The sequence below is a fragment of the Nelumbo nucifera genome, chromosome 6 (genome assembly GCF_055504915.1).
Source record: "Nelumbo nucifera cultivar China Antique chromosome 6, China Antique-T2T, whole genome shotgun sequence".
Taxonomy (NCBI): Eukaryota; Viridiplantae; Streptophyta; class Magnoliopsida; order Proteales; family Nelumbonaceae; genus Nelumbo; species Nelumbo nucifera.
In genome coordinates this window covers 9,681,572-9,707,150 of record NC_142654.1, presented here as the reverse complement: position 1 = coordinate 9,707,150, position 25,579 = coordinate 9,681,572, and the positions used below count along the sequence as shown (strand labels likewise).

At 34.7% G+C, this 25,579-nt stretch overlaps 1 protein-coding gene across 1 annotated transcript; it reads left to right on the top strand.

The window, feature by feature from the left end:
• Positions 1 to 14,032: 14,032 nt before the first annotated feature.
• Positions 14,033 to 25,326, top strand: LOC104587229 (polyadenylate-binding protein 7-like). The gene is made up of 11 exons (XM_010244760.3): positions 14,033 to 14,168; positions 14,431 to 14,821; positions 15,667 to 15,785; positions 15,871 to 16,064; positions 16,562 to 16,821; positions 16,926 to 17,032; positions 17,121 to 17,310; positions 18,759 to 19,054; positions 19,215 to 19,367; positions 24,328 to 24,531; positions 24,619 to 25,326. The coding sequence occupies exons 2-11, from the start codon at positions 14,629 to 14,631 to the stop codon at positions 24,814 to 24,816; spliced, it is 1,914 nt and encodes a 637-aa protein (XP_010243062.2). The 5' UTR covers positions 14,033 to 14,168; positions 14,431 to 14,628; the 3' UTR covers positions 24,817 to 25,326.
• The last annotated feature ends 253 nt before the right edge of the window (positions 25,327 to 25,579 follow it).

Below are 25,579 nucleotides of genomic sequence, written 5' to 3'. Positions count from 1 at the left end.
GTCATTGACCCGGAGGATCGGACCATTCGGCCTGGAAACCGTCCAAGCAACTGGCTTCATTTCATCTCTAACCCGTTCTTGGGTAAAAAACCATTGACTCTGTCAGAAAACCACTGACCCGGGCAGTCGAACCGTCGACTCGTTTGACTCGGACAGCAATTTGCATTTTTAAAAAGTTGCAGAGAAGAAAAACACAAGACCGCAAGTTTGAGATCCAGTTTGATACACGAACTCAGATCTTAGATCCAAGACAAATAGAGAAGAAGAAGAAGAAGAAGAAGAAGAAGAAGAAGAAGAAGAAACGTTGTAAAGAAATAGATCTCAAATCTATGTCTGTTGTTGCCGCCTCGCCATCGCTGTTGCCATTATCATCGTCGGTGAGCATCAAGCCATCCTCCTCTTCCTTCTTCTTCCCTCCTTCCCTCTTTCATCTTCTTTTTTTTTTTTCCTTTCTCCTTGTTTCTTTCTTTCTTTCTTTCTTTCCTTTTTTCTTTTTCAACCAACATCAGTCTATCAGTCTCTTCCCCATTCTCCTTTTTCATAGCAACATATAAATATTTGCCCTAATGCAAAGTTGCAAATTGTATGAACCGTTCAACCTGGACGGTCGAACCGCTGTCCCGGAGTATCTAGAATGGTTCCGTTTCCGGGTTGGTTTTTGAAACCTTGGATGATAACATCAGCTAATAAGTCTACACCATATATGGTCTCGAGATTGTTGAACAGGAAACAGGTGGTTCGTGGATTATTGAAGCCTGTGACTTTTACAACAAGCATTTTCCTTTCCTCACTATTAGTAAAATATGTCTTTCAAATAGGATTAGTTGATTACGTGTTGTCGAGTTGTAACTTGTAATAAATTCAAGGGTATTTTGGTTAATAAAAAGAGCAAACTTATTATTGTAAAAATAATTATTTAATCTATTTTATTGCAACTTGTGGGGATTAGGATTTATTAAAATATGGTAATAAATAAATCAATTGCTCATTGTAAAAATAATTATCCCCCTAATGCTGTGTAAATTCTTCAAATAGGGTAGTCAACTTGTGCCCTTATTAAATATTTAACAACTAAATTTTAAATAGTTAAAATAATGAAATTATGTAATAAACTTAAAAAATTTTATAATAAATTTTATAATATTTGAATTAATAATAATTTTATATGTTACAAAATTATGTTATAATAGTATAACTTATAATTTTATGGACTATGAAATTCAATAAATAAGTAATATTGAAATAAATAAACAGTGATATTATTTAAATAGATGAATAATATTGTAAATAACTAATTTTAAATATTTTAGATATTAAAATTAAATATTATTCAAAAACAAATAAAATTGATTAAATAAAGAAATTATGTAATAATCTTAAAATTTTTCACTTATTTTTTACAATAAAAACCTTAAATAAAGAAATCATGAAGGATATTTTTTAAGTAGTTCGAAAATGATAAAACCTTGTCACAGTTGACTTTCGAACTACTACAATGAGCAATTTGAGAAAATCCAATACTCGATAAGTGTGTTTTTCTATGCACATAATAACTAAAATAACATTACTTATTTCGTTAGATTTCCAATAAATGAATAGGATTAGTTGATTACGTGTTGTTGAGTTGTAACTTGTAATAAATTCAATGATATTTGTGTCAATAAAAAAAGCAAAATTGTTATTGTAAAATTTTTTATTTAATCTATTTTATTTGTAAAAATTATTATTGTAATTTTTATCAATAAATTATTATTATAAATATTAAACATTATAGTACATATATATTTCATCATCAAATAGATACTGAAACACTGAAGAACATAAAACAGGGTACATGGATAATTGAAATTTTGAACATGATCATCTACGGTATCTATCGAATCCCAAGCTATGTGTGTAGTAGGTGCAATGTTAATGTATTTTACAAGGGAAAAAACATAATTCTTCTAGCAATGACAATGTCATGTTTTTAGGCCCTTTAATTTTGATTGCAGTCGTCGTTTCTTGTGAAGTATGGTTTATAAAGCAGGTAAGGTTTTCAATTATTGTTTCATTCTATTTGGGTCTTTGTAGTAGTGTAGATTGTATAGAAGAATTATGTGAGGCCAGTGAGAAATTTGTTCCCTTTGATTAGTAGCCTTTGTTAAATTATTTTTTTCATGAGTAAGTGATATCTAATTATTTTTTTTCCAGTTAAGGTGAAAATTGCAAAAACATCATGAGACAAAATTGCCCCTTTTAATTATGAAATTTTATGGACGGGGATAATCAATTCAATTGTTTAATTTACTTGGGAACAATTTTGATCAAAACATAGATAAATGCATTTGTCCAATCAAGCAAGTGTTTTCACCTTGGTAATGAACGGGGCCCTACTTCAGTTTTCATAGATGTACAATTGGGATCAGACTAAGGAGATTATATAGTAATGAATGCTATTAGCTAACCTGTGAATTAATATAATTTGATGGTATTGAGAGTTCATGTTCAATAATTTCAGGCCAAAGTGAGCGAGAAATTCTCAGCTCCTTGTTCAAGCACGGCATTAATGTGTCTCATGGGAAGCATTGAATGTGGCATCAATGCAGTTGCAGTGGGCCACCAAATGTCTGCATGGTCTTTGTGTTCAAGCATCAGACTCATTACATTTTATACAGTGTATGCTTCATAAAATATTATTGTTGTGTATCATGATTGATTATAGTTATAAGCATTATTTTATTCAACTCATTAAGGGTATCTTCTACAACATAAATGTTTTTTTTTTCATTTGTTTTATTTAAATTTTTAGCAGTTTTACTAGACCAAGGGATTGTGTTTCTTCCTCATTGCCACTTTTTACATGTTTATATTGATTTAGAATTTGAGAATACAGATCAAGTGCTCAATAAATCTTATTAATCATAATTTCAGGGGTTTGTGGTATCACCATTTGCAACTTACATATCTCATGGTGTATAGAAAAGAAGGGCCCTCTCTATATTTCTGCATTCAGCTCACATTATCGTCGTTGTGATTGAAAGGGCATTATTAGCAGAAAAGCTGTATATGGGAAGGTAAAGTTGGTAAGTATCTGAACATAATAGTTTCCTAGCACTAGATTTCTGAATGCCAACCCATTCAAAAAAAAGGGTAAATTGATTGAATAGTTTTTATCTTGTTTCAATGTTGTAGGATCTGTGGTGATAGTCATGGGGGGCAAGGATATGGAGAGCAAGAATATAGAGATGAAAGAGAAAAACAGTGTTAATGAAAAGAGTTTGAGCTTAGAAGGAAGGGAGGATGAGGTGAAAGGAGAGACATCCATGGGTCGTGGATCATGAAGAAAGCATGAAGGAGTGATCCACTTGATTGTATGTGTTTTTATCCAATCTTGAAGAACAAATATTTGTGTAAGAAATAGGAATAGAAGACTATCAAAAAAAATATATATTATAGATCAATTAGTTGTCAAGATGACACACCCATACATATCAAATACACCTAAAAATGCCTCTACATGGCATGATTGTAATTCAAGGCTACTCCAAAAATTTCTAGAAAATAATACTCCCACTTAAGTATGTTGAACAAATAACATGAAAATCTTCAAATTATAAGTAAGAAAATTTTCAAAATGAACTAATGAACATAAATTTAATTTTTTATGTTATTGTATTCATATAAAAAGGGCAATTTTAAAACCAGGGATCTATATCAAGGATATGAACATCAGACAAAGAATAATCATATGCATCTTCACCACCAACCACAATTATTTTGTTCACCCAAGATGAACAAGTGTGACTATCACATGCAGGTGGAGTTCCAGAAGTAACAATACGTCTCCATACAAATGTGGAGGGTGGACTGTTCTCATCTCCTACCTCTATAACGATTTGAACTCTGACCACCTTATCTTTCATCTCCAACAAGGTTTACGGCCTCCCATAAGTACTCACATCCCCTTTCATGCTATTTGGTGTTTTATTCCACAAAAAAAAAAAAACTTCTCTTCCCCCATCAACTCCGATCTCAGATCTCAGACGACAAAGAGACAGGATATTGTTTTCCTCTCCTCCGGCGAAGGTAACTTTGTCTTTGTCAGACGACAAGGAGACAAGATTCCATTTTACACATCATTCACTTTTTTTTTTTTGCATTTTTTATCAAGAACGTTTTTCCTTCCATGTGTTTCAGGTGCTTAGCGGGCAAGGAGCACAAGTTCACCTCTAGAGACTAGAGTTCTCATCCTCATCTTCGAAGGTCAGTTTTCATCCTCATCTTTTTTCCCATATCTTCTCCATTTGTTAACCTTTTGCTATTTTTTATAAAATATTCAAATTGTCTAATATATTTTTTTTTACAATTTCATTCATTTGGAAATTTTATTGTTTCATCTGTTGAAATAATAGGGTTTATAGTGAATTACATATGTAGAGATAGTTGAGTTTGATAACAATAAATAGTTCGATGGAATAGCGCCCATTTTCAAGAAAGTTAGGCTGTTATACCAATAATTAACAAAAGAAATATCAAAACATTTTGGAAGTGAACAAGTTAATGGACTCTGCTTTAAAGGCTGATTGCTTTTTCCTCTCCTGTCCTGTGAAGACCTTTTCTCTCTCGAGCTGAAAATACGAAAACTGAAGAATGAAGAGGTTACTTATTTAATTAGCATAATGTCGAAACATGAGAAATGAATGTCTTTACCTTGTGAAGATTGGGTGCTTGTTTGGATGTCCACAAAATGCCAAGGATTTCGACAGTTAAGGCAGTCGAATTTGCCAATACCCCTATGGTTGAGTTCCAACCTTATCAGCTCACATTGAATCCACCACACCAATTAGATAATATACAACACAAACCTGAAATGACTAAAGGCCCATTACAGGCCCACTCAAAGTACAGAAATATTACAAATTAGGGCTCACCAATGTAAGTCTGTATTCAATTAAACAATACAAACCAATAAACAAAAAAAGGAGTAAAGGCCCATTTCACTTAAAAGAGTCAAAGCACAAAACTAATGTTTATCCTCTCTTATTCATAAACACCAAAAGTACTATAGATGATTTTGGCCCTTGAATACATTTATATTCAGAATACATCTACATTGAAAACCATAGTATTAACTTAGGGCTTTTCAGCATAAGTTGACATTACATAAAAACAAAAAATTCAGGCCCGTTTTGCTTAATAATGGTGCCCATATTAGGCACAAAAATTTAGGCCCATTTTAGGCCTAGTATCAACTAAGGGTTTTCCCAAAAAAGGAAAAAAAGGGGGGGGGGCGCGGGGGGGAAGTTCCATTGTTAACAAGGGCCCATTTAGGCCCATATTAGACAAAAAATTAATAATGATGCCCATCTTAGGTTCAAAAATTCAGGCCCAATTTAGGCCCACGAAATGCAAAGGATTTCCATTGTTAACAGGGGCAAGTTCTTTCCTTCTCTTTAGGCTCAGTTTGGAAGGAGTACAAATACAAATATGTAGATCACAAAATCTTGTATTTTGTATGTATTTGCACAGTACATATTTGTATTTGTACTCTTTCCAAATGGAGACTAAAGCTCAATACCTAAAAACACAACAGGTAAATTGCAACAGATAAAATTAGCAAAGCATTAAAGCCCACCACAAGGGAATATCAACAATGATGCAATGAGATATTCACCGAGACCTGGCATAAAATGATAAGTCAATCCATTAGAAAAATTTTTAAGAGTAGAGCAATAACTAAAACTATTAAAACACACAATATAATGTTCAAAAAAATGCCAAAAAAGAAAAAAAAACACAAATCACAACACAACACAATGTTACTCCAAGGATACGTGTCACAACCATAAACGACAAGTGTCGAATGTAGAAGTACTCTTACCTTTAGTATAATAACTTATATATATATAGAGAGAGAGAGAGAGAGAGATTATTATATTTTTGGATTGACTTCTGAAAGAAGTTCCATTATTGTCAATTTAATGAGAAAACGACGGTTCAGCACAGGGTCAAAATTTTTAGGCCCAAAGTACAGTCGGGGTAGGTGTCAGGTTGGAATTGATGCTAATTCACGGGCAGGCATTAATGTATAGAATGTAGATTTTTTATTTTATAGCTCTCCAGTCAAAAATCAGAAATCTACATTGGGCCTGTCCTTACTTTTTTCCAATTCTATCTACCTATACAAAAGCCATGAATGTATACTTGATCTATCATGCTTCCAGAAAAGTTTATGATTCCCTGAGTGAGGACAAAAGGGAAGACATCAGCAGACAAAAAAGGGAAAAGTGGAAAGAAAGTATGCCCTCTCCGATCAAGAGGCTTCACAATAGACCTGTGGGTTGTCTTCCCGGTATGGACTCTGAGATGGTTTTAACAAATTGACAAAATAAAAAACAGAAAGAGAATTCTACTGGCAAAACGCAAAATGCTGACCTTCTAGACCCCGTTTGGGAGTCCTTATTTTTAAAGCACTTACTGAAAAAAAGCACTTAGATGTTATCTCATATACATGATGTTAAAGGAATGGTGTGGACAATAGGTGCCTATTCCTCTATTAATAAAAGATTAAATAACATGAAACTTCACTTTGTATGGTATTATTGTTAGCTTTTTTATATGCTAAAAAAATGCTCCTCTATTGGTAAAATCAGATACATGTTAAAGAAATTTCACTTGGATTAATTGAGCATTCAAATTATTTTTTATATGGACATTGTTAGATTTTGCATGAAAGAATAATTCTTCTCAAGTTGTTCATATCTCTAATTATCCTTTGTATGCATTATCCTCCTACAAATAGGCCATACAAATATAAAGAAACCTTTTGTTGCTTCTAAATATTTAGGTTGCGTTTGGTTGCAATGCAAACAAATTTATGCTGATGCAAAACCATGGCAGTGTAAATGATTTGAGTGTAAATTCTGACTTATTTTTGTTTCAAATTTTAGCTTATTTTGTTTAATTTCAGTACAAAAGAAGTAAATTAAGACACGAAACAGAATAAAGTAAAACCCAAAACAAAATTAAACAAGAATTTGCATTTTTTTTTCATTTGCACTCCCATACATTTGTAGTAGTGCAAATAAAATTGCATAGCAACCAAGCGCAGCCTTAGAAACATTTACCGGAGATGGTAGCTCAAATATTTGTTCTTGAAGGAGTTGGAACATATTAGACTTGAGGATCTCTGGGGTTGTGCTATCCGGAGGAGTTTCCAATGTTGTTTTTTATTGTTTGTACCTAAAAAAATTACAAATATTTGGCTCCTGGTCAGAGGACATATCCATCCACCAAATGCATTTTATATCTTAATTTTAGGGCTTAGAGTTAGGGTTTGGGTTTTAAAATTTAGGATCAAGAGGTGGTAAGAGGCTTTTGTCCAACCATGGTAGGGGTGGATTTATGTGCCTTCGGGTATGAGTTTGGCAACAATACAACATGATCAAACCCAAAAACACCCCCGCATGTTTCCCTTACTAGCCTCTTTTATTTTTAGGGGTAAGTGGACTGCAATCCACCTCAGAAATCTGGAATTGCAGCCCTCTCCTAATCTACTAGCCCCCCCTATAAACCGCATCCTCCTGTAAATTTGGCATCAATCCACGGGCTGGATTCAGTCCACCCCTAAAAATCATAGCTCCACCTTAGGGGTAGACTGAACTATTAAAACCCCTTATTTTTATCCTTTTCAGAGCCTACTAGACTCTTTTAATGGGGCAACTTTCAGCTTAAAAGCTAGAAGCATGTGATCAAATTAAGCCATTTTTTATACATATCTTTTGAAATTAAAATGTAAAACCTTTGGACTGCTGAATTACTCAAGGAAAGCTTTGATCAGTGTGTGCTGCTGGGTCTAGAATTTATTGATTACTAGTGTAAAAGCATATGATGTGCATATATATGCAAGTATCAATCATATACAATATATATGTTTTTTAGGTATATGATATTTGGATTAAACTTTTATTATTTGTATTAAATCCGATTAAGTATTCACTTGGTATAAATGGGCTAGAGTAGCCAAGACATGGCCAAATAAAGAGACCCTTTTAGGATGAATAGTTCTATTGGCTCTATCCATTCTCACAAGTAAAAGAAATTTATTAGAAAAGAAGCATAAGTGACCAACAGTATTTTAAATTTTAGAAAGAAAATAAGAATAAATATTTCCTTTTTCAACAAGTCAAAATGTATGTTGAGATTTCCAACTTGTTATATATGCTAATAGATAAAAGAAATATAAATTTATTTTCTTGTTATCCATCCACTCTCCATTAATATTCTGTCTTGATTTACATTCTTATAAGGGCAAAAGGGCAAGAGTGATATGGGTGCTTCCCTCGCTCTTTATCAAGTGCCCTTCTTTATCTATTATTATATAAAGCGGATGCCCCATTTCATGAGAATGCATGTCAAAAATCCATTACTAGTAGACCTTTTAATGTCTTTCCACTATTAGTATCAAGCACACATTTCTCCTTATTGCAACTTGTGGGGATAGGAATGGCAATGGGGCGGGGATTATATTCTTCGTCGCCAACCCTAATTTCTAAGCCCGTCGGAGAAAGAAATGCTCCTCCACCCCCAATCCCATCGGAGATGAGTTTCCCATCGGAGACTCGGATCCCCAATTTTTTTTGAGTTCCCCGTCAGAGAAAGGAAAGCTCCTCCATCTCAGATCTGCATCTAAAATTCACATTGATTAGGTGATGGCCATGAGTTGCAAAGTTTCAGATTGATTCACATTGATTAGGTGATGGCCATGACTGAGATTCACATGGATTCACACGAGTTGCAAAGTTTCAGATCTGCAACTTGTGAGCATTGAGTTGAGAGAAAGAGAAAGAGACAAGTTGCAAAGTTTCAAATATGCATCTTGTGAGCACTGGATTGAGAGAAAGAGAAAGAGACGAGTTGCAAAGTTTCAGATCTGCAACTTGTGAGCACTAAGTTGAGAGAAAGAGAAAGAAAGGGCCGTTGCGGGCTTGCGACGTTGTCTCACTTGAGAGAGAAAGAGAGCACCGACGGCAACTACTGATACTGAAGACGATAGGATAGACGAACAGAAGAAGAAGAAGAAGAAGAAGAAGGGTAGGGTTTTGAGTTTCAGGCGCCGCCCTCTGTTCTTTCTTCTTTCTCTGTTGAGTGTCTTATGTCTAGGTAGTAGAAGAGAGTGACTCTCGAGAGTTGAGAGTTTTAAGTTTGTCTTTTACTTTTTTTAGTTTTTGTTATTTGTGTAATTATAATATAATAATATTATAATATAAATATTATATAAAATAATATATAATATTATATAAAAAAAATATATATATATATATATATATATACATCTAGGCCGGGGCAGGGTGGGGCGGGGATTGCATTCCTCATCCCCGTCTCCGAACCCGATCGGGGATTCAGTTTTAGCCCCATCCCCAACCTCAACCCCACCAAAGCATTCCCTATACCCAACCCCATTGGATCGGAGAGCCTGAGTATCCGTCGGGGATGGGGAAAATTGCCATCCCTATGTGGGGATGAGGATTTGTTAAAATTTGCCCCTGATTCTGTGTAAATTCTTGAAATAGGATACTCAAACTTGTGCCCTTAATAGTAATAAATGTTAAGATTAAGGAGTATTTTTTAACTATTAATACGGGTGCAACTCGGATTGGCCCGAGTTAACATTTTACACTGCTTCAAACTTGGTCTTTGGGTCGATTTGGATCGGATACATTCAAATTTTGACAAAAACCTAAACCAAGCCCCCCAAATTGCACCCCTAAACTTCAAAGAATACACAGTGAGCATCAAACTGTTTAATGTATTTATTGTGTCAATAGACAATTAAGGAAATGGGTGGGAACTTTACATAGAGAAGTATTTGGTTACAATACACGCATAAAAAACAGATAAATCAAAATCCTTGGTTACTAAAAACCTCTATTGTTTTGTCTATTTCTTAGTGCTTTAACGTCTCTTGCATGGAGTCCACACATGGATTTCTTCAGCATTTGCGTTACTTTTAAATTCATATTCACTCTATTTATTGTCTAAAAATAATTTTAATAACTTTGTTATTAATGAATTAATAGTTAATCAAAAACAGAATAAATAGGTTTAAATGAACAGGAATGAATTAAATGGGTTTTGGCCTAATAAAAATACTCACATAACTGGAAACGGTTACATTCACCATTTCTATGTTTTGTTTTTGATATTGTGCTTTTTCTGAGAGCTCAGATTTTCTACCCACAAATTCTTCGCACATCCCTACTCACAAGATCATGGTTTTTAAAACCGACTCGGAGACCGAATTGGTCAGGGGTCCGATTACCGGGTCGAATGGTCTGACTATTCAAATCAAACGGTTGGCCTGTTCTAACAAATAAATAAATAAATAATAAAAATCGGTCAAAACCGTTCGATTAATTGCCCGAATCAGTGGTTTGCTGATCAAAATCAACAGTTTTTAGAGAATATCCAGTTTGGGGGAAAATCAGAACTGGTTACCTGACCGGTTCCCAGTTTTTCTGGTTCGACCATCCAATCTGGTCTAATTTTGAAAACCATACACAATATGCTTTCCCAATCTTGTGGGTAAGGATGTGGGAAGAGTTTGTCGGGAGGAGATCCGGAGTGAAGGTGAAACATGAAAGAAATTTTCAACTTTGCCTCAATTTGTTTGCAGTGCCAATCTCATTTGCACGGAAGTGCAAATAGGTTGAATGTAATTTGCAGTTTATTTTTGCCTCAAATTTAACTTTGTCTTATTTGTTTGTGAAAAGTAAGATGTAGTCCCCACTCCCCACTTTATATGAAAGTTGAAAGAGAATAGGTTAAGATGAGAGTTATTTGTTTTGTTTGGGAGTGAGGTATGAAACAAGATAATATTGTCCTCACTTTGTGCATATGGTACCAGTTAAGTACAAATGAGACAAAAAGTACAAATTTATATCTAGTAAAAGTATAAATGATGGTTACAAATAAATGAATATAAAACTGAATCCGATTCAAAATTTGCACTGTAAATAAATAGAGCCTTAGCCTCAGTTTGGAGAGAGTATAAACACAATTATGTACAATACAAATACATATAAAATGATATGAAATTCAAGGTCTTGCATTCTATGTATCTGTATTTGTACTCCTTCCAAACTGAGCCTTAAGAACAGCTTAAACCAAAGCGTATTATTAGCACGAAACAGTTTCAGTGATAAAATAATAACCCAAATCCATGTGTTTCATCAACCAGCAAATAAATAACTTGTGAGTTGCTGAAATACTGATGAATGGGACATTTTTTTTATTTAAAATATTTTTTTGTGCCTATTTCACCAGTTATTAAATGGCAGAGACCTTAGTGCTATGTTTGGTACGATAGAAAATAAGAGAATGAGGAAAAGTTGTTAAACAATACTTATAATCTGTGAGTTTGATAATGTACAGAAATTAAAATCTTATAACAAACTATGTTGTACTTTATATATATTTTTTTCAGAATAACTTGGAATTAGGGGTGCAATTTGGGTGGACTGTGGTTGGGATTTTGTTAAAATTTAAATGGGTTCGGCCCAAAACTGAAATAGTGTAAAATGCTAATTAGGACCAACCCAAGTTAGGGGTGTAGGTTGGGTGGATTGGATAGGTTTTAGTTCAATCCAAGCCGAGCCCTAAAAATCGGGCCTAAAGCCTGAACTCAAGGTCAAGCCTGAACTATCCAATGGGTAGACCTGTACATGGGCCGGGTAGCCCGATGGCCCGGCCCACACCTCGGTCGGGCTTGGTCATGTAATTAGGCCCGTGGGCCTAACACAGTAAGCCCGATTGCATTTCAGGCCAGGCTCGGGATTTGTCAAAAAAGCTCGGCCTGAACCCGGCCCGACCCGACTCAGCATTATATATTTTATAAAATATATAATATACATTTTATATATTATATAAAATATATAAATAATATATATTTATAATTTAATATATACATTTTTTATTCTTTTCTTTATAATCTCTCTCTCTCTCTCTATTCAGCCGCTAACAGTATGGGCTAAATTTTGGGCTTCGGGCTTTTTATGAGGGCCGGGCTCAGGCTCGGGCCTTAAAAAATTCTGTTAATACAAAATGAAACCCAGCCGGGCCAGCCCATGAACAGGTCTATATATGGGTTAGACTCGGGCCTAATCCAAAAATAAAAAAAACTAAAAGCCTGTCACTTTTGAGCCCAATACCAGCCCATGTAAAATTGTAGGCTAGATTGGTTGAGTCGACCCAAGTTGCACCCCTACTTTGAATTAGAATAATTTTTTACTCTTACATGTGTAATTTCTAAAAACTTCCATATGCTTTTTATTCTCACTAAAAACCTCCATGATTTCTTTGTTTTCACTAGCAAAATTTGGAAGTTCTTTTATTATATCAACTAAAAAAATCAAATGTTGGGTCAGTCTGGGATCATTGGGTCCACCAAGTTGCACCCCACTTCCAATTTGAATATTTTTTTTTTACACTTACATATATACATGTGTAATTTCTAAATACTTCCATATGTTTTTCAGTCTCACTAAAAACTTCCATAATTTCGTTGTTTTCACTAGCAAATGTTGGAAGTTCTTTTTATTATATTAACTATAAAAAACAAATTTAATATATTCTAAAAAATTGTGTACCTAAGGCCTCATTTATTTGTGGTACAATTACATTTGCACTGATGCAAGAATGTGGGAATGAAAATGAGTTGCTTTATGCAAAATCTGGTTTGTTTTTTTAATTACCCGGTCGATCAAATTGAATTTATGTATAATTATTTTTAATAATTTTACTACAATTTTGGACCCAATTGATTGTTGGGTTCGACAGTGATACTAAAAAAGACATGACACCAGAAAAACATATAACCAATCAATGGACATCATAAAAATCATAAACAATCAGGTGGGCTTCTATCGAAATTCATAGATGACTTTGATTGATGAAATCCCTTTCAGTATCATGTCTTTTCGGCATCATAGATTTTATTTATTAAATACAAATGTAACATTGGGAAGTGCTATATGCTTTCAACAACCAACTATTATAACTAATTAATACAATATTATTAAAACATGAAACTTGATAATAGTTTACATAAATGAAACTATCAAAGTAAATTCAATGCTAAGCTACAATACCATTAATTTTCTTTTAAATCCCAATAATGCCGGATTTATATAATATTAATTAAAGGGTATTCGTATTACCTGAAGCATCAATCAAATTAAGAGAAGAACGAAGAAGGGTTCTAAATTAAATAAAGGGGTAATAGCATAAAAGGGCAACTTTTGGGGTTTAATATCAATAAAAGTAATATATTTTAAAAAAATTAAAAATAGGTTAACTTTTTTAAAATAATATCAATAATGGGCAAAAACACTATTCATTATCTTCTTCTTGCCATTTGTTCACCAGAGCCGCTACCCGCCACTGCCGTCCGCTACCGCCCACCTCTGCCTCCGCCTTCGGCAACGTTGCCGGAGGCAGAGGTGAAGGCGGTGGTGCTGGTGGTTTCTCTGTCCAATGCAGTCACCTCTGCCCACCTCCGCCCACCTCCGGCAATGTTGCTGAAGATGGGTGGAGACAAAGGTGGCGGCGGTGGCGGGCAGAGGAATGACCACCAATACTGCCACCGCCACCTCTACCTTCGGCCACCTCTAGCAACATTGTCGGAGGCGGAGGTGGGCAGTGGCAGTAGCGGACGGCAGTGGCGGGCGGCGACGGTTCTAGTGAACAAAATGGCAAGAAGAAGAAGACCAATGTTTTTACCCTTTTATTGATATTATTTTAAAAAAGTTAACCTATTTTTGAATTTTTTTTAAATATATTATTTTTTATTGATATTAAACTCCAAAACTTGCCCTAGAAACCGTTAAATAAACGAAGGGAAAGAAAAAATCTTTAAAAATAATACAACAAATGACATGATGAATACAAGAGTTGTAACAAGGAAGCAAGAAAGTTCCCAAATGAAAAGGAGTTCTAACAAAAGCATGAAACAAAGATTTAAAGAAATTTGAGTCAAGAAAATAGACAAACAAAAAGGTTGAGAAGAAAGGTAGGAAAGAAAAGCGTAGGGGAGGACACGAGGAGGATTAGGGTCCAGAGTGAGGGCGTGCTTGTGGTTAAGATTTGGTTCATGAAATGCTCTTACTGTTCTGTGACTGATGAAAGAGGTGAGAAGTTGGACTGAGTCAGGGTTCAACCCTCATTAACCCTTTTTTTCTCCCTTTTACCCCACTTTCCCATCCATATAATAAAGCCCCCCGAACTCCCGCGCGCATGCAAATCCACACAAACCCATCTCTCTCTCTCTCTCTCTCTCTCTCTCTCTCTCTCTCTCTCTGTTCTTCACTCCCCGTTATATCTGATTTTCCTCTAAACCATTCTCTTCAATTTTTTTCTGGGTTCTTTATTAAGTTTGATTTTTTCTCGCAGGGGCAAGCCCTAAAAGGAAACCTGAGCAAATAAGGAAAGGGTTATTAATTATCAATCCTAACTCCTTTATATCTCTACCTGGCTGCATTGTAGAAACCAGCGTAGAAGAGCAGTTGTTTTTGGCTTCTCTCTTCTCACTCGCAGTCTCCGTTGTGTTGTTTGCCAGTTCGGGAGTGTTTTTCTTATTTTGCTTCGTCAATGGCGGTTCCTTCAACCGTCCCTGCCCATGCATCGCTTTACGTTGGTGACCTTCATCCCGACGTCACCGATGGGCAGCTCTTCGATACATTCTCCGTCATTGATAATCTTGCATCTGTTCGGGTTTGTAGAGACTCCATGTCAGGGCGATCCCTCGGTTACGGTTACGCCAATTTTGTTACTACCCAAGACGGTATTGATTGGAGTGAATGACCCCTTTTCTCTATTATTTTCTATTATTGCTTTCTCATTCTCTTTTGAATTCGTTGGAGGGCAATGCTGGTTCTTCTGTTTGGTTTTTGATTATTTCTGTTCTATATATTGGGTTCTCTTAATTGGATTTAATCTATCATTTCCCCTTTTCCTTTCTTGTACTGTAATGATATATGCACTCAAGGCTTTTGTGATTTTGTTAACAAATTTTTTTGATCCATGAAGACATGGTAGAACGCCAAGCAAGTTCTTATTTGGATCACAATGCTGACTATTCTGTATTATATATATATATATATATAATATTTAAATCATTTGTATTTTGTTTCTTGGGTTATCTTAATTGTATTGTAATCTATCATTTTCTAACTTTACTGGATTGATATTTGCTGTCACATCTTTTATATTTTTGATGATGAAGATGAATTTTCCGATCTATAGAGAAAGGGAAGAACGTCAACTTGGTTGTTCATTTTTGTCATTTATTTTTCTCTTTTTTTCTTTAAAACGATAGTTATTCCAGTTCTCTTGGATTCTTTCTCTGTTGTTTACCATGTTTGTTGGATATGTTTCATTAGATTTTATATCTACTTTGGCTGGTTTCTTAGTTTTGCTCGGTATACTCTTACTATTTGTCCTATATTGTAGGTGTTTTCCTTTTCCATTTTTTTTAATGGTTGCGGGAAAGGGAAAGAAAGCTGTCCTCCCTTCCTAGTGTCTTCTATTGTTGTAATCTTTTTCTTGTTCTATTTTATTTCTATCTTTTTTCTTTTTATAATTTGATTTTGTTGACTTATTTCTCCTCACTTTTCTTTTTCTTATTAGCAATCCGGGCTATTGAAAAATTAAACCACACTCCATTGAATGGGAAAATGATGAGGATTATGTGGTCACATCGTGATCCAGATGCAAGAAAGAGTGGAATTGGAAATTTGTTCGTGAAGGTATTTATATTTTTGATGGCAAACTATATTGGTTCTTTGTTCTTTTCATTTGAACTTTGACTAAATTATTTTGGTTATTATCCAGAATCTGAATGATTCCATCGATAATGTGAAGCTTCATGAGATGTTTTCAAAATATGGGAACATCTTATCATGCAAAGTAGTGATTTCTCCAGATGGAAAAAGCAAAGGATATGGGTTTGTGCAATTTGAAACCGAGGAGTCTGCCAAAACTGCTATCGAGAAACTTAATGGTTCCACTGTTGGTGGAAAAAAGATGTAAGTGCAACTGAGTTTGTTCTTATTTCTCCTCGATTGGATTCTCATTAAAATTGTTCTTTTTGCTATTAGTATTGTTGTTTAAGTGTCGTTTTTGTTATTTTGTCATTATTATTCTTATGTTGTAATATGTAGGTGAACAGTCCTGTTGCTGTCATTTTTTATTTAGGTTGATCTTCATTTAATTTTGTCTGATGATCTCTGGTATTTGCTTCTATTGCTATTGCTTGTGTTAGTCTTCTTTTTTGTCGTAGCATGCACATGTTCAGTTCTGCTGCTGTCATTCCTTATATAGATTGATCGTTATCTAATTTTGCCTGCCGATATCTGATATTTACTGCTGTTGTTATTATTACTGCTTTTACTGTTATTCTTGTGTAGTTAGTATATACGTGTCCAATCCTGCCACCAACCATTCTTTATTTAGATTAACCTTTACTATGGTTCAGTTTCATGGTTTGTGATATTAACTTCAATTTAATTCTTGCATGGTGTAGATATGTTGGAAATTTCATAAAAAAGAGTGATCGGGTTTTACCCAGCCCCGATGCTAAATACACAAATCTATATATGAAGAACCTGGACCAGGATGTGACTGAAGAGATTCTGCAGGAAAAGTTCTCTGAGTTTGGGAAAATTACTAATCTGGTTATCTCGAAGGATGACAATGGAAACTCGAGGGGTTTTGGATTCATCAACTTTGAAAGTTCAGATGATGCCAAGCGGGCAATGGAGGCAATGAATGGAGCACAATTAGGTAGTTTAACCCATTTAATATCCTGAATATCACAAGTAGGAACTATGAAATTATAGTCCCATTTATATCCTGGCATTTTCATCCCATAATTATATGCTGAATAGGCTCAAAGACTATATATGTCGCAAGAGCACAGAAAAAGGCAGAGCGGGAGCAAATCTTGCGCCGCCAGTTTGAGGAAAGGCGTAAGGAGCAAATCCAAAAATACAAGGTAATATCTTCATCTCTCTCACATACACATGCATGCATGTATTAATATATGTATTTTTTCTCCCTAAATCTTGCGCTTGTCACTTTAGGGTTCAAATGTGTATGTTAAGAACATTGATGATGACGTTGATGACAATGAACTACGGGAATACTTTAATCAATGTGGCACTATTACATCTGCGAAGCTAATGCGTGATGAAAAAGGAATAAGTAAGGGGTTTGGGTTTGTATGCTTCTCTACTCCTGAGGAGGCTAACAAAGCTGTATCTACCCTTCATGGTAAGCTCATTATCCTTGTTTTTTTTTTATTTTTTAATAATTAAAAAGCTGCATGATTTGGACGTAGAAATATGTGCTTTACTGTCGATCTATTAGCTATGTAAGGTCTAATTTTACATGACCAAAACTATATTTTATACATCATGCCCCGGTTTTATAGGATAAGGGTCTATGTACATTTTGGCAGTAGTGTAGCCTGATATGCGAAATAACTGTAACCTATTCCTCATGTTTGACCATTTAAAAAAAAAGTATAACTGAACTTCATATAATAGTTAAATATGAAAGAAGTAAATTTGAGTAGATACATTACTTTACCATGCATAAATAAATACTATTACTTGGTTGGCTTACATAGATCTTTATCTGCCCATGATTTTTTTTCTTTTTATGGAATCTCCTCCCTTTTGATATATGCTGAGCATTTGGAAGGAAAGGAGCCACCATTTATTTGAGGGGCAACTATGGCTCATAACAGTTTTTGAACATCTTCTATATTTTTGGATTTAGAGGAATCAAGCACATGGCTTTCTTAGTTGATTGGAATAGTGTCATTAATATTTTGTTCTTATTATGCTTTTCTGGGTTTGCTAAGACATGTATATAGATGGAATTCTTGCCCATTTAATTTGTTTATTTAATTGGCTTTCACTTTACTGGTAAAAAGGATAACAATAGTAACAACTAATATTCATATACTTGCATTTATTCCAATTATCTTTTAGAACTTCATTAGAACTTTCTTGATAATTTTGCATAAATGCTTGGACTAAACATGATCCGGTTATTAATTGGGTCTAAGGCTCCAAATCCTGGTAGGTTTAGTATGATATTTCAGGTAATTGGGTGCCATTGAAACTCCTAACGATTGGTATATGTGGATGGAGATTGCTGAACCTAGTATGCCTGGCTTCACACTTCCAGTTTTATGATTAGGGAGAAATGTTTGTGTATGTACTATGTACTGGCTCCTACAAGCATATAATATGAAAGGAAAAAAAATGAATCAAAACATATAAGATGTATTTGGGCCTGGGAGGACTGTGAAAAAGCTTCTCTAAACCAACCCGAAATGATCTCTAGAAAGCAGTTACTTTTGTTCACCTTGTCAGGTTGACTTTTGATGATGTCATATCTATCCTTGAAAATGTGCTATTTACAGTGGAAATAGGAATGCCTTTCCTGTATAAACTTGATTATTATCCTGATTTGTTCTTAGCACAGTAGAAAAATTATTAGTAATAGCTTGAAGCCAGATCCGGGGAAAAGTAAAGGTTTTTCCAACAAAGAGTTGGTTCATAAACACATGATACATCTGGAAATATTTTACAAATATTAAGAAATGGGTTACCATTGCAGTATAGATCATAAACATTTAAGTTACCATTAACTACAAAAATTTAAATTTCTAACTTTTTCTTGTCAATTATATCCTTGGGTATGTCAAGGTTGCATGTTCCACGGGAAGCCTTTGTATGTGGCTATAGCACAAAGGAAAGAGGAGAGGCAAGCACAACTGCAGCTACAGTATTCACAGCGTATGCCAGGATTAGGGGGTCCCTCAACTGCTGTTATCCCTGCTGGATATCCACCTCTTTACTACACACCTCCTCCAGGTGTTGTTTCACAAATTCCTCCTCGACAAGGGCTTATGTATCAACCTCTGGGCTTGAGACCAGGATGGAGGCCCAGTGGATATGCACCTCCAGCCAGACCAGCTTTCCAACCTATGCCACTTCCTGTAGTAAGTGCCACTTAGTTCTCCATGATAAGTAATAAGTACAATTGATTTATCAAGAAAAATAATAAATGCTGTATTTATGTTAATAAAATGGGGTTAGTGCAACCAATTTATACTCCATGTTTTTTATTATTTTTTCTTTGCTTTTTTTTTTTAATGATAGATACCTAATACTCCAAGACAGCATAGACAAAACAGGGGCAGAATGAATGGGCATTTGCTTCCCCAAGGTGGTGGACACTCTGTCCAGTTTATGCCACATTTGCAACAACCAACTCAGTCAGTAAATTCACTGAAAGATTCAAGCAACCAGCAGGTTTGCATTCTATTTTTACTACTGGCTTCTAATGCATTATCCTTTTTTTTTTATGGGTAGCTTTGCATATGTTGTCAAAGTGTGCTGACTATAACTATAATATATGACTTTTGGTTGTGTTCTATTGGTGAAAATCTTGGCTGTTTGGAAAAAAAGCCTGGGCAGCTCTGAAGCTTCCCGCACATGACAAGTTACCCCTCTTAGTTCTTTACTTGTTTTTTTTAATGAAAAGAAAATTGATTGCAATTACTCTTTTACCAAACCCATGCCAATTTGTCATGCACATTAAGCTTCAAAACAGCCCAGGCTTTTTTATTCCCAAATAGCCGCCAAACTTATCCAGTTCCATCAATGCATTAAATGCAGTATTGTATAATATCTGTAAAAAGTGAACTTATTTGACTTTGAGGAGGAAAATCTCCCAAGTTAAAAGCAATTATCTTCCTTCTGAGAATGTAATGTTGCTGACTTAATCATCTAAAAATTGATAATGCTTTTGTCGGACTATGAAGCTTACACTTTCAATCATTTTAGTATATGGAAATGATTATGATGTGTATTAGGTAATAATTTTTTTTTTTAAATAATTTGGGTGCTTGGATGCATATGGATACCGCTACCATAGAGATTTCATATGTTGATATATCTACAAATTACTGTTAGAAAACTATTCAAACAGGCTCTTTAATGATAAAGGGCAGCCCAGTGCATGAGGCTCCCATCAATGTGGGGACTGGGGAGGGACAGATGTATGCAACCTTACTCCTGCACATACAAAGAAGCTGTTTCTAAGATGATTTGAACCCTGGTCACCCAGGTCGCAATAGAGCAACCCAAACCTTGTGCCAAGGCTCATTAATGCTATTAATGTTATTGAGGAACACTTTATTTGGTGAAACATTTATTTCCATTTTCCCATCTTCCAGTTCTACCAACAAATTTGAAACCATATTTGATCTGGTTGATGATGCATCATATTTATATACTGGACAAATTCATTTCTTTGTTTGCACCGAGTCTGTAGCAAATTTTATGCTGACATGGTTATATTTAACTTTGTCTGTTTCTTTCTTTTTGGGCCCACTTCATAACATAGATTAGTTACATTCAATGTGCAATGCTACCATCTTTGTTGCATGGACCATAAAAAGCAAACAATGGCTATGTTGCAACTTCCTGCATATATATGGATTAAAAAATATTTACATTAAATATATGCCACATATGAATGAATTTCATAAGACATACTTCAAACCAGGCTTTCCCAATAACACGCTTGTCATTTCTACCTTGTTTTTTATCAGCCTTGTCATCTATACCTATTGTTCTTGTTAAATGTAAAATTGCATTGTAAATGGAAAGTATCAGTATATTATTGATCTATTCAATAAAAATTTTCACTTTTGTAACATAGTGTTGGTTGTTGGGCAGATGTTATGGTTATGAAAATAAACTTGTAATGTTTTTTTTTCACATATTTTAATATAATCTAGGTTTCATGAATTAAAAAAATCACGTTTTCTTATTGATGGTAAGACTAAAGAGTACCACTTCATTATCAATCTTTTCTTCTGGATAATTTTAGTTGATAATATATCCAATTATCCCTTGATAGCATTTTTTTTTTTTTAAGTTGGTTGAGTGAACATTTGATTTCTTTGGGAGTGACAATTTATGTTCCCTGAAGAATTCAGGGACCCAGGGTTTTTTTAGAAATGTGTCTTTTATGCCAGCATTGGACACGACTACAAAAATCAATTTGCAACTCTTGAAATTTCCATGGACAAAGGCAACTTAAATTTTATCTAATTGAACTTTTGGGAATATATGATTTCATTCCCATCCTTTTCTTGTTTTATTCCTGACAAGTATCATAGGATTCCTCTGGAAGTAAGGGTTTGATATGGAAACAAGTAGGAGTTTGTGTTGGAAAATTTGAGAATAGACCTATGAGTTGTAAGGGGAGCTTCTATCTTCTTGATTTGGGAAGTGTGTGCCCTATTGAGCCCCTTTATTTATTATCCCTTTTATGAAGCTACCACTACAGTAACTATGTTTGGAAGGTTTGCAAGGAAAAAGGGTAGGAATAGAAGCAAGAAGTGATTTGTTTTAATGGCTATAACTTGATTCATTATCTATGTCTCTTTGTTAATGCATTTTCTGGTTAATGAGAACATAAATAAAAAAGAACCCATTTTATTTATTGAATTGGGGTACTGGTGGCTTGTTGCAAGAAGTCCCTTTTTTGCTTTTTTTTTTTTGGGGGGGGGGGACATTGGGGATAGGGGTGTAAGTGGCATTTGATGAATAGAGAGCTCTTTGGGAAGGTAGTGATGCATGTGGTGGTGGGAATTGAAGGGAGTGATGCATGTTTTGAGGAATATAAATAGGGGGTAGGGGTGTAAGTTGTATTTGATGAATAGAGAGCTCTTTGGGAAGGTAGCTTTGAAGGTTCGGGAGGAGAGAATGGACCCTTCAAAGAGTAATATTGTTGTCATTACTTTGGTTTTACCAATTGTTGTTGGTACCATCTGGTGGTGGGAGTTGAAGGGAGTGATGCATGTTTCGAGGAAAATAAATAGGGGTTAGATTCAAACTGGGAGGAGGTTATAGAATTTTTGTTGTAATTGTTAAAAACTTATTGGAAAATGAACTATGTAGTGTACGGAGGTTGTTAAAAACTTTATTGGTAAGGTTAGGTTACAGGGTTTTATTTCCAGAAGATGAATTATGTAGTGTACGGAGGTTGTTCTCACTAAGTTTGGAAAATGAACCATTATATTCACGTAAGATTGTCAGAACTCATCTTAGAAGAAAAAAAATATCACTAGAAATGGAGTCTGGAGCATTTGTTGTACTCTTGTTCTATATTTAGCAATAATTCATATTCTTGGTTGTGAGAGGGATTTGAAATGCCTTTTCTCTTGATATCTGCTTATGGCATTTGTCAGGCTTTCTGCAACAAGATCACTGGTTTTCAATTGGGGAAGTTTGTCTCTCCAAGAGGCCTCTGCATGATCACTGGCCCTGGAGAAAAGATTTATTAGTTTCTTTTTATCAATAACCTGGAGAAAATAATTACTGCTATTTATCAAAAAAAAAATACTGATGACAATTTAATAAGTACCATGTGCAAGGAAATGGGGGGTAATATGTGTGGAATTCATTTCTCTTCATTTGGTATCAGTTGGGCTCCTTTTGCAGATATGATTGATGGCCTACATGTGCTTTTACACATATCCAATTATCTCTTTGCTTAAAGAGGGAAAGTGATGTTTTACAGGATTCTTCTATGACATTTATGCAACGATATTTGGTAAATAGGAGTAGAAGAATATTTAAAAGATATCTGTTTATGGAAGTATGTAATCTAATTTATAAGCTTTTGCAGAAATGGGCTTTAGTAGATGCCCTTTAACCTTTAGTACCTTGAGGACAAACTGGAAGTAGAAATTAGGTGATTTATTAAGAGATAACTGCAATTTGATTCTGATTGGAATTCATGTACTACACAATTTGAAAATGTGAGATGAACAACAACGGGGCAATCACCTTGACTCCCAAACCCTCTCCCCCACAAAGAAGGTATATACTATAGTAGAGGAAGACCCTCAGATCTTTTATGTTTCAATAAAAAGCAACCTTGAAACAAAGCATAAGCAATATATAACACATTATGGGATGTATAAACACATACACAATAAGATGCAGTTACAGTAATAAAATCATAATGGCACCTGCCTTGTGATTTGGTAATTAGTAATTACTAAAACTGCAGAAGACTCTTAATTAGAATCTCAAATTCCTAAGTATAAAAACTTGGCAAAATAGTAGTTGATTCACATTCATAAAAAAAAAAGTAGTTGATTCAACCTAATAGTTTCCTAAACAAAATATGAAACTACTAATTATAGGCATACTAAAAAATTAGGAAACTCTTAATTATCGAAAAAGGAAATTCTATACAGAAAATAAGAACTGGTTTTAAAACATAAAAAATAGAAACCGTCCTCATCCAAATATGTGTGCAGCTATCGATTCCTCTTCCTTCTTTCATATATTTTAGTAATTTTGGGATATACTCAAATCTCTCTAGAAACTGGTTTCTTATATCCTTTTTTTATCAGTAAAGTAGTAAATTTACTTTTCACTTTTACTGTTGAGCCCAGAAACATTGATCCCTGTTCACCCCTTGTTTGGCTAGCTGGTCTGCAAATCCATTTGCTGCTCTATGGGTCCACTGAATTGGTTTCTTATATCCTTTCTTGTCATAGAAAGCTGAACTGCATCACTAGGCAACACCTAGGTGGGTGCCTAGGTGACACCTTGACAGCCATGGCTAGATACTGTATTTACACTAAAAATTAGTATATGACATGACAAGGCACCTTTTGGAGGGCTATCCAGGCATCATAACTCACAACTGTTTGGAGTTAGTTGCATGAATCTTGTTTTCTCTTTGTAATTCAGGAAAATATGCTTGTCTCTTAACGAGTAGTATAAATGGAAATTATGCTTTTTGCAGTCATGCTTTTAGTCATGAGTTGAATGTGGCAATTTTCCTGTTAAGTTAACCCAAATAATATTTGTGATATGGAGTTTTGGTTCTAGGGCAAAAGATACATTGCCACATTCAGACAGTCATTCCATTGGCGCCATTGGGATAAAAAAATGAACACCTTTTATACTGCATTATTTTTTAAATTAATTTCTTTGGGATAAAAAAACTTTAATGTACTTTTACCTATATAGAAATTTGTACAATTCAAGAGACATTATAGGAGTTTTTGTTTTCTTTAAGATGCATTTCCATTTTCCTTTTCGGTGAAGAGATGCATTTCTGCCTTAGATTTGTAGATTATCTTCATAATAGATGGATATCTGCCATGATTCATGTCCTGAATTGTGGGTTGTATATCTGCCATTATATCCAATAATGTCTCTGAGCTTTGAATGGCAGAGAGCTGGACAGACCAAGTATGTTCCAAATGCACGTTCACGTGATGTGAGCAATGGACCCGCAGTCCCATCTACTGCTTCTAACTCTGTTGGAGCTGCATCCCAAGGATCAAACATGTTGAGCAGCATGCTTGCTGCTGCTACCCCCCAACACCAGAAACAGATACTTGGCGAGCGCCTTTATCCCCTTGTCAAGAAACACAAGGTAAGATTAGGTGTATGAACATGTTCTTGTTTATCATACAAGATATTGTATAAATTCAATAAAAATGTATATATCTTCTGTTTGCAGCCTGATCTTGCTGCAAAAATAACTGGAATGCTTTTGGAGATGGACAACTCAGAACTGCTTCTTTTGTTGGAGTCACCTGAGTCATTGGCTGCCAAGGTAGAAGAAGCAGTGCAAGTGCTAAAACTCTCCAAGACCAAAGTTTCTGGACAGGATTCTATTCATCCAAATTATTTATCGGCTGAGGTTGCGGTCAACTAAATATACCTTATCCGAGGTTGTGCTCCGGATTTGAGCTCTAGGGCTTCTAAATTTTGGTAGTGAGCATTAGAACATTGTCCTTTTTAATTCTTTCTCTTGAAGCTTTTTCTTCCGTAGGTATTTCTGTAGTAGATTGTAATTATTGTGGTCTGACCTGATTATCTGGAGCTGATTACAAACTTGGATTTTGAGTAGCAGTAAAATAGGATATTGGAGATTAAAATTCATGTTTCTGATCAAATTTGTAGGTCCAAACCACTCATAGAGTGGATGAGACCATATGACCCGTTTAAAATAGTTGCTTTAGTGACATTGAGCTGCTGCTCATGCTGGAGTTTTGACATTGAGTAATAATTTTTATTTTTGGTACCATACCACAAAACAGTATGGTGAGAAATCATAGATTCAAAAAGTATATAGCTTACAATGTATTGTTAATTTTCTTTTCTTTATGGGGATGGAATTTGATAAGTATAGCTCACTGGTACCATACCGCCAAACTTCGTTCGATGTCACAGCAGGATTCTACATTTAAGAAATATTAGTCTTACATGGTGTTTAGATGAGTCCCATCTTTTAAGGATCGGGCATAATTTGAGTAAATAATGTAGATAGTACGATTTATGTCAACATGCACAACTAACTGATTGAGACTGTGTTTGGTTTGATAAAAGATGAAAGGTTTAGAAATATCATATATATAAGGTTTTGCACCATGCGTATTTGTATTTGCACTTATTAGAGAATATCAACATATTTAAAA

Bases quoted from the DNA above. Each gene is read 5' to 3' on its own strand.
- LOC104587229 (XM_010244760.3), top strand. From the start codon at position 14,629: ATGGCGGTTCCTTCAACCGTCCCTGCCCATGCATCGCTTTACGTTGGT. The intron at 17,033-17,120 runs GTAATATCTTCA...TTGTCACTTTAG, and splicing joins AGCAAATCCAAAAATACAAG to GGTTCAAATGTGTATGTTAA. The intron at 19,368-24,327 runs GTTTGCATTCTA...TTTGAATGGCAG, and splicing joins AAGATTCAAGCAACCAGCAG to AGAGCTGGACAGACCAAGTA.